This window comes from Rosa rugosa, chromosome 4 (genome assembly GCF_958449725.1).
Source record: "Rosa rugosa chromosome 4, drRosRugo1.1, whole genome shotgun sequence".
NCBI classification, from domain to species: domain Eukaryota; kingdom Viridiplantae; phylum Streptophyta; class Magnoliopsida; order Rosales; family Rosaceae; genus Rosa; species Rosa rugosa.
Genome location: NC_084823.1, coordinates 16,351,937 through 16,361,989, shown reverse-complemented (window position 1 = coordinate 16,361,989; position 10,053 = coordinate 16,351,937). Strand labels below are relative to the sequence as shown.

At 41.5% G+C, this 10,053-nt stretch overlaps 1 protein-coding gene across 1 annotated transcript; it reads right to left on the bottom strand.

Moving 5' to 3' along the window:
- Positions 1-390: 390 nt before the first annotated feature.
- On the bottom strand, positions 391-9,499 carry LOC133707197 (protein NRT1/ PTR FAMILY 5.10-like). The gene is made up of 4 exons (XM_062132756.1): positions 9,215-9,499; positions 2,245-2,499; positions 1,297-1,344; positions 391-1,178 (listed from the first exon to the last, which is right to left on the bottom strand). Exons 1-4 carry the CDS (start codon positions 9,412-9,414, stop codon positions 653-655), a joined length of 1,029 nt encoding a protein of 342 aa, XP_061988740.1. The 5' UTR covers positions 9,415-9,499; the 3' UTR covers positions 391-652.
- Between the last annotated feature and the right edge of the window lie 554 nt (positions 9,500-10,053).

Here is a 10,053-nt window from a genome sequence, read left to right as displayed (position 1 = left end):
TGTACATTCTCGCAACAAGCAAAAATTCTATGCATAGTGATAGATTAATTCACAGGTTTCCTGAGAAGGCAGAAACCGTCAGCTTTTCACGAAGCTTTTTGAGAGATCTTTTCCGGCGACTTACTTGGAGTTTTTCTCGAAAGTTGTTGATCAATCTAGAAGACATGATGTCATAGAGTATGTAGGAGTCGAGAACCATCCAGAAACATAGCAATAGCAAGTCAAACCAAGTCCAAGGAGGAAGCTTCAGAAGCAGAAAACGAATCGTATTCAAATAAGGGTAACCATCGGCGTCTAGCAGCGGAGTTTAGGTCTCCGGAGAAGTAGCCATCGTCCCTGGGGGCTGTGAAATGAAAGAGAAATTGCGTACTCAGATATGCAAACATTTGTTGTGCCATGTTCTTCTTAAACTAGGTCTATTTAACTCCATTCCTTTTTGGAGTTACCCACCATGTTGGATGGTTTATTCAATCCGCCAAACAGTATCAATCAAGATCAAAATCAAATGGAAAGGAATCTTTCCTGACAAGACAAGGAACGGTAGTACGTGTTTATGGGAGAACAATATTAAGCACAATTGATTTACACATTCACTTTTTAGATTTACTACAAAAGACGTGATGACACTGTATTTTGTGGTGATTATAACGATTCATATTTGTGTTGATATTGTACTAGCCCTATTATAAATGTAAGATTTTGCAAAATACATGTAGGCCAACAATCCTACTGCACTGAGTGCTGCTAGTAACCAGTAAAAGTAATCAAGATGTGCAAGATTAAGGTTATCGGAAAACCAGCTAGTGTGGCCTCCCCAACTGGTTGCTTCCTCAATAATAGAGATAAGAAAGCTGCTCAGAAAGTTTCCCACACCAAATATACTGAGGTAGAGGGCAAGTCCTATGCTTCTTAATTCATTTGGTACCTGATCATAGAAGAACTCTTGTAGACCAACCATGGTGAAAACATCGGCTAGTCCATACATAAAGTAATGAGGAACCAACCACCAAATACTCATTGGAATTGTGGCACTTGGCAGATCAACAAGAACATAATCTTTCGCAGTTTGGAGCCTTTTTATCTCAACTAAAGCTGCAACGACCATAGATACGATAGAGAAAAACATCCCAGTTCCGATTCTTTGTAGCATTGTAATGCCAGCGGGTTCTCTGGTGTAACCTATGTATATAGGGCAATTCCTCTAAGGGATTCTTTTTTTTTTTGCTCATTTTAAGGGATCTCTTGTGAGACCCACTTTTCGATTGCATTTAGGGATCTCGATTGTTTAGTTTTTATGCTCTTGCCATTGGAACAAAAATGCGGTCATAAATGGGTATGATCATCTAGGGGTGGCTGAAAATGCCGGACCTGCCGAAACCGGCCGAACCACCGCTGTCGGCGCTGACGGAAGTGGTAGCCGGAGGTGCGGTACGGCTGAACCGAACCGTATGGACATTTTCGGCTCGGTAGCGGTTCAAGCAAACCAAATCTTCGGTTCAAACCGAACCGGCCGAGAGAAGGAGAGTTATTCAAAAAATGGATTATATCTCTCCATTTGCAAGACTCGAACCCTCAACCTTTCAAGCACAGATTGTAAGTTACGCCACTTTCCACTGGGCTACAACGTTACATATTGTCTTACCCTTAGAATTTTATTTTTATACTAGTTTAACTGAAAAGAATACTTTGAGATGCCTCCTCGAGAACCACAATTCCTTTACTTTTTCTTTTTCTCTTTCCTTGTTGACTCATTGCCTTCTTCTTCGACTGGGTCTCAAGTCTCCAGCTCCTCTTCTCCTCTGTCTCACTCTCCCTCATCTCCTCCACCCACTACCCCCCCCCCCCCACCCTCTTCTCCGCCTCCTCCTCTCTCTGCTCCTCCGCCCACTGCTCTCCCCCTCTCTCATATCCCAGCTCCTCTTCTCTGCCTCCCTCTCTCATCTCCAAATTGTTTTGGTCTAATGGAGGATAGAGGAACTAGATCTGTTTTCTCTCTCCTTCGACACCCACTTCCGGTCACCACCGTGACTGACCTCCACCATCACGGACCTCACCGACCTCCGACGATTGGTGTGCCAAAATACCAACCGATACCGACTGTTTACCTCGGTAAACCGAGGTTTCGGTAACCGAACTTGCGGCACGTTACCGGTTTCAATTCTGACGAAACCGAAGATCTTCGGTCGGTATTCGGCTGACCCCAAAAATTTCGGCAACCGTGCAGCAGCCAGCCCTATGATCATCAATATAGTAAGGCTGATAAATGACTGAAGTGAAGCAGCTGGTATGTCAAAACCGGGAACAATAGTTCTGTCCATGGTGGCACCTTGCTTGGTGAAGAAAGTAGTGGACTGTACATATACAATAGCATATTCCAAGCATGTAGCCCATATTGGAAACAGCCTAAGAACAGCCTTTGCTTCCTCAACATCAGCGATGGTACACACCTTCCTGTTTTTCTCCAAATCATCTAGTGTAAGCAAGGCTTTGTTGAGGAACCTGCAAATTAAAGGAAAAAGAATTTAAAAAGTGCTTCAAAAAAGCTTTGGTCAAGTATTTAAGCTTATGAGATCAATCAAATTAAGTTTCCAATTGTCAGCGACATGAAGAATAAAGATTTACATTATAAGGGAAATATACTACAGTGGAGTGCATAACTTTAGTACAGCAAATAATGGGAGTTTCTTTAGTTGGAATGATAGCTTTTCCCAATAAATAAAGTCACTTTACGAGACATAACCCAGAGTTCCATTAAATGACGAAGTTCCCGTAAGTATATATAGTATAACTGATGCACTGAATCGAAATAGCTCTTGCTGAACCAACTAAAACCACAATTACTGCAGCACTGGTTTAAAAAGTGCATTTATAAATTCTAAAAGGCCCTTGTTACACAACAACAAATACGCATAGCGGTATAAATAACAGATTTTTCACTCAGTGTACCTTAATCCCAACTATTATATGTCTGAGTACGAACTAATTGGCATACATCAGAACCAAAAAAAAAACTCGGATTCATATAGATAATAAGAAGAAATATGACAATCTTCGTTATGTTTAAGAATAATAGAATTGAGAGAGATTGATGAGAGAATTGTGTGTTTCATTATTGAGAATAGGAGCCCGGCCTATATATAGGGATTACAAAGTACATGTTCTAATGATACAAGGAAAACTATTCCGAATAGGACTAGGAATTCTAGAACATTCTCTCTTATTACAGTCATGGAACTACTCCTAGTTTGATTAAGCACACAAAGCTGATTTCCTTCAACACTCCCTCTTGTGCCGCTCAAACTTGGTGGTGATGCTTCATCTGTTGCCTCATTAAAAACCTTGCTCAAGTGAAAAACCCTGTGGGACAAAAACAAGCTCGAGGAGGAGAAAAAGAGTACAACACGTCATTCACTCTTCGAGAACGAACATGTAGACATCATAACTCCCCTTGATGTCGATATCTCCCCCAGATTGCTACAATCGTGGGAGTTCGGATAACTTTCTCAATCCGATGCTCTTCACATGTTTCTCGAATGTGGATTTAGGTAACGACTTAGTGAATAAGTCTGCTACATTATCCTCTGATTGGATTTGATTCACTTCAATCTTTAGAAGTGATTGTTGTTGCTGATTATAAAAGAATTTAGGCGATATATGTTTGGTGTTGTCGCCCTTGATGAAACCTAGCTTCCTTTGCTCAATACATGCTGCATTATCCTCATAAATACATGTAGGTTCATCCGTGGTAGACTTCAAACCACAACTTCCTTGAATATGTCTAATTACAGACCTTAGCCATATACATTCACGCATGGCTTCATGTAGAGCAATAATCTCTACATGATTTGAGGAAGTAGCAACAAGGGTCTGCTTTGTAGACCTCCAAGATATCGCAGTGCTTCCCATGGTAAAGACATAACCCGTTTGGGAGCGACATTTGTGAGGGTCAGAGACGTACCCTGCATCAGCAAAACCCATCAAAACATCATTGTCGTTTTGATGGAGGGAAGTGGGGGGACGCCGGCCACCATGGACGGCGGCGGCGGCGACATGGCCGGTGGCAAAATCTTGGACGGTGGCGTTTTGCCTCTTGGGGTCCGATCCCAAATTTCCGTCATTCCTTTTTTCTCTGTAGGAATAAAATAGGCCCATATCAATTGTATCTCTTAAGTATCGAAAGATTGTCTTTACACCAATCCAATGGCGGCGTGTTGGCGCAGAGCTATGTCGAGCTAACAAGTTCACTGCGAATGAGATGTCCAGTCTTGTGCATTGAGCTAAGTACAATAATGCGCCTATTGCACTTAAGTAGGGCACTTCGGCCTCTAATAATTCTTCGTCCTCGTCCTTTGGACGAAACGAATCTTTTCCGGGCTCAAGACTACGGCCAATCATGGGAGTACTCACAGGCTTTGATTTATCTTCATTAAAGCGCCTTACAATTTTCTGAGTATATGCAGACTGATGGATCAAAATCCCATCACTACGGTGCTCGAGTTCTAAACCGAGACAAAACTGTGTTTTCCCAAGATATTTCATCTCAAATTCGGATTTCAAATATATATTTAGCAGTTTCCTTTAACTCATCTAGAGTTCCAATTAGGTTCTTGTCATTAACATAAACTGCTACGATTGCAAATCTGAAACTTATTCTTTTAATGAACACGCATGGGCATATTTCATTGTTAATATATCCCTTCCCAATCAAGTAGTCACTTAGACGGTTATACCACATCCGTCCGGATTGTTTTAATCCATATAGTGAGCATTTTAATCTTATTGAAAACGCGCTCCGTGGTTTAGAGCCACTTGACTTGGGTAATTGAAGTCTATCTGGAACCTTCATATATATCTCTGAATCTAGATCCCCATAGAGATATGTTGTAACCACATTCATAAGCTGCATGTCAAGTTTTTCGGAAACTACCAAACTGACAAGGTAGCGGAACATTATAATGTCCATTACGGGAGAATACATCTCCTCGTAGTTGATGATTCCAGGGCGTTGTGAGAAACCTTGCGCCACGAGGCAGGCTTTATATCTAACCACCTCATTTTTCTCATTACGCTTTCTAACAAAGACCCATTTATGGCCAACAGGTTTTACATCTGGGGGTGTCTGCGTTATAGGCCCAAATACCTATTTTTTGCTAGTGAATCTAATTCAGCCTGGATCGCATATTTCCATTTAGGTCAATCTGCTCTTTGTTTACATTCTTCGATAGAGCGAGGTTTGATATCATCATATTCTATAATTCATTTTGCAACGTGATATGCAAATGCATCATCAATAGCCATAGAATTTCTATCCATCATCTCATGTACACTAGTGTAATTTATGGAGATCTCTCTATTCTCTGGAATTGGTTCTGACATTGGAGCGTCCCCTAATGATGTCGCTTGGACATAACCATAATCCATAATATTCTCATGAGATGGATTATTCACATCGATAATTAATGGATTATTTTGTGCCAAACTCGCTTTCTTTCTTGGGCGAAAATCCATCAAACCTATGGGCCTCCCGCGCTTCCTGGCATGAGCCGTAGGCCTAGCCACAACGTCACCATGGGAGGAGACGTTGGCGCCATGCTCAGGTACCCTTGAGATGGCGTCATGTCCTCTAATTTTAGGGACATCAATCCTGGCAGGCACGTTTGTTGCAGGTATGTGTGATCTCGTCACTTTAGCGATATCAGAAAACACCTCAGGCATCGATTCTGCTATGTTTTGAAGATCGAGAATTCTCCGCACTTCAATTTCGGACTGTGCGGTTCAGCGATCAAGATGAGACAGAGTGGGGACAGACCACGACAATTCATGTCGTTCCTGTTGAACATTTATGTTCTTATCTCCCCCTAACGACGGGAAGACTGTCTCATGAAAGTGACAATCCGCAAATCTAGCGGTAAAGAGATCGCCTGTCAAGGGTTCTAAGTAGCGGACAATCGTTGGAGAATCATATCCAACATAAATGCCTAATCGTCGTTGAGGACCCATTTTGGTGCGCTGTGGTGGCGCAATTGGCACATAAACTGCACACCCAAATATGCGTAAGTGTGAGACATCAGGCTCATACGCAGTCACCATCTGGGACGCAGAAAAGGGTTGAGTGGCAGTGAGCCTCAGACGAATAAGCACAGCTGCATGCAATATTGCATAGCCCCAAGCAGAAATAGGAAGATTGGTGCGCATTACCAATGCTGTTGCGACCATTTGTAGTCGTTTAATGGTGGCTTCTGCGAGACCATTTTGGGTGTGAACATGTGAAACAGGATGTTCAACTTCAATCCAATGGACATGCAATATTCATCAAAAAAATTTGATGTAAACTCCCCAGCATTGTCTAGTCTTATAAACTTAATATGATGATCAGGGTGGTGAGCCCTTAACTTAATAATTTGTGCTAGGAGTTTAGCAAATGCAGCGTTCCTTGTGGATAATAGCATGACATGTGACCAGCGTGTCGATGCATCAACCAACACCATAAAATATCTAAATGGTCCGCAAGGTGGTTGAATAGGTCCACAAATATCACCTTGGATTCGTTGCAAGAATGGTATATTTTCTTTAGTGTCCTTTGCATAGGATGGTCTCGATCCTAAGTTTGCTAAAGAGCAGGCTTTGCAGAACGAATGATGGGCTTTAGAAACAACCAATGAGGATGTTGGTTGAGCCACGAAGTCACAATGGACTTTAGAAGTAAAAGTTGGAGACAAAAGAGCATTGGTGGCGTCAAAGCCACCCTTGGGCTGCAGGGGGACAGCTGCTCAGACGGGTGAAGGCTGTTTTGGGAGTGAACGGCGCCGTGTTGCGCAGGGGCTCTTTCGGGGTCCAAAATCTGACTTTTACTTCTTTTCGTTCTGAAAAATGGATGTCCGTGCGAAGTCTTTAATATACGGATCATCATGTCACGACCTGGATGTCCCAAACGGTCATGCCAAAGCCTATATGTGTCGGAATCCCATAAATCATCTCTCATAACATGATTGGATTCAATTACTCGAATAGTGGTTGCATACAACCCACTAGAGCGACACATAAGTTTCTCTAAGACTCGTTTATGTCTGTAGTCATTAGAGGTGATGCAAAGGAACTCTTGTCCATTCTCACAATGTGTTTCCACATGAAAACCATTGGCTCTTATATCTTTGAAGTAATAAAGTTCAAAAAATATGTCCACGACATGAGATAAAATAAATCGATACTTTATTAATAATAGCCAAAGATTACATCAAAGTTTCGTGACCATAATCTAATCCAAAATAGAAAATCAAACTTTAGACAAATTGTAGTCACTCAATCCGTTTGGTAATTCCAATTTGGTTGTGACCAGGTAAGGTAATGCGAGATTTTGGTGGAGCATTGCTCACTTTTAAAACCGTTCTTTCAGTTCAAACCTTTCCTAGACATCACAATTACTCTTGAGTACTCCTAGTGAGAAAGAGTTAATACAATAAGTCATTTTATTGATTAAGGCATAATTGCCATTACATAATTCTTGGAAAAATAAAAGACTATTCTAAATAAAAAGGATTAAATACTGTTTACTCCCTATACTTATAGGGTTTCATTGTTTCAGTCCCTGACCTTTGAATTTCACCTAAAAAGTCCCTGAACTCTCAATTTCCTCCCAATTGGTCCCTACCGTCAAAATTTTCTGTTAAAGTTGTTGAAAATGTCTATTATGCCCTCACTTACTTTTTTTTTAAATTTATTTTTTCTCTCTCTTTTATTTCTTTTTTTCATTTCACCTCTTGAAGGTCTGTGGATTGGAACCATCTTTATGAGGAGATGAAAAGAAGTAGGTGAGAGAGCCGGAAGAAAGAGAGGTAAAAAGAAAAAAAAATAAAAAATAAAAAAAGAGAGGAAGATAAATATATATTTTTTTAAAGTAATTGAGGGTATAATAGACTTTTTAGGGGAAGATAATGGAGTTTTTGATGGATGCTTGACGGCAGGGACCAATTAGGAGGAAATTGGGAGTTCAAAGACTTTTTAGGTGAAATTCGAAGGTCAGGGACTGAAACGATGAAACCCTATAAGTATAGGGAGTAAGCAGTATTTAACCCAATTAAAAATCTGCGGCATTTTGTCTTCATCGCCAGATTTAAAGTCTTTGTGAACTTGATATCTTGATCACCATGATGCGACTACCTTCGTAGGTACATTGCAAATTTAGGTCCATTGATCAGACGTTCCATATCAGAAATAGACACCATAAAGAGGATTCTCCCTTGATTGAGGCACATTGGCGCAATATGCATAGTCCCTAGGACTGGTGGCGTTGGAAAGTGATGACCATGGCCAACGTTGGCTCCATGGTTTCCAACCCTTCGTCCCTCAAAATCACGCCTCCTACGGTCGTGTCATTGTCGCCTTGGGCGATTGCCTTCATGAGCATTTCGATCGTATGGATCATGACGTCGATGGCGACTTTCTCTAGCCATAGGACGATGCTCTTGATGGCTATCTTGAAGCCTATCAATTTCTCTTTTCACAAGCTTGTTGCCATGTCTTTCAGCAGTGGCCATAACTTCAATAAGCTGTTGAAAACTTGTGATCCGTCTTGCATTTACATGAGTCCCGAATAAGTCAGAGGACCTCATAGCATAGACGGGGAAGGTATTGAGGGTTTTCTCAATCAATTGGTCTTCTGTGATTGTTTTTCCACAGAGACGCATCATTGTTTTGATGCGGTGAGCTTCCGAATAAAATTGCATGACAGTGTCAAAGTCAGAGAAGTGAAGATCATTTCATTCTGCCTATATATTCGGAAGGATGGAGTCACGAACAATAGAATTGAGAGAGATCGATGAAAGAATTGTGTGTTTCATTATTGAGAATAGGAGCCCTATATATAGGGATTACAAAGTACATGTTCTAATGATACAAGGAAAACTATTCCGAATAGGACTAGGAATTCTAGAACATTCTCTCCTATTACAATCATGGAACTACTCCTAGTTTGATTAGGCACACAAAGCTGATTTCCTTCAACACGTTATTTGTAAAACTGATATGGACAGGAGCCAAATGGGAGATATAAACACTTGATAAGAACCTTCATCCATCAAATAATTTTAAAGTCAGGACTCAGAAGAGTCGTGCAAGATAAAATGGGCTTCATATGTATCAAACTCTTCAATTGAATCTTTCTCCTAGTTTACTCCCCATTTTCTTAAATCTAAACCTATGCATATAAGATGCTTACTTGAATTGTTCAAAACTTTGATCATGCAAGGTTCCACGGGATTCCTCTTCAGAAGCTACTGCTAAAGGACTAGTTCGCCGGTTCCTTAATGCAGCAACAAAAACCTTACCGATTCTCACAAATGGGCTTTCCTCCTCCCCTTTGATGTTATACCGGTATGTCCTAGTTCCACCGACAAAAATAATCAGTGCAAGGACCATCACAACACAAGGAATTCCAAACCCCAAACCCCAGCTTAGATTGTCCTGTATGTAGACCAATATTGAGACTGTGAATAACGCGCCTGCACAGATACCAAAGTACCACCAATGAATGAGCTTTTCGCTTTGCACTCCTCTGGATCTTGTCCATTGTTAACGTTTAAAGTTCAGCGGTAGTTAAACCTTTGCTAACGCTGGTCCGATGAGCGGATCGATACTTGTGATGTTATCAAAACCTCCGCTACCTGTCAAGTAAAATACAAAGGGCATCAGAGGGAGACCGCGTTGGGCGGTCTTCTCTTCTCCGATGCCTAAGTTAGTCAATGTATTTATGTTGACAAAGTAACAGTAGGTAAGTATTGAATGCGTCCTTAATGAGGAGAGAAGAGAGAACCTTTTATAGGTGAAGAAGGAGCTGAACTTCTTCATGTTTTCGATGTGGGACTGATATGCTTCAGTCCCCAGCTTCTGGAGCTTCTGATGCTGTTTTGGCGCGGCTCGTGGCGTGGCGGCGCGTCAGCAGTGATCTGGGGGTAAACCGGGACTCAGGCGGTAGCCTGCTTGGCTGTGCACCCGTAGGTCACTCCTTTGGCGGGAGTCGGTACCGCTGGCGGTAGCATGAGCGTGGCTCATTATAGC

What these genes read in the sequence shown, in the direction of transcription:
- LOC133707197 (XM_062132756.1), bottom strand. Translation starts at nt 9,414, where the DNA reads ATGGTCCTTGCACTGATTATTTTTGTCGGTGGAACTAGGACATACCGG. An exon ending in CAAAGTTTTGAACAATTCAA is followed by an intron (nt 2,500 to 9,214) that starts GTAAGCATCTTA and finishes TTTAATTTGCAG; the next exon opens with GTTCCTCAACAAAGCCTTGC. An exon ending in TTTGTTCCAATGGCAAGAGC is followed by an intron (nt 1,179 to 1,296) that starts ATAAAAACTAAA and finishes TATATACATAGG; the next exon opens with TTACACCAGAGAACCCGCTG.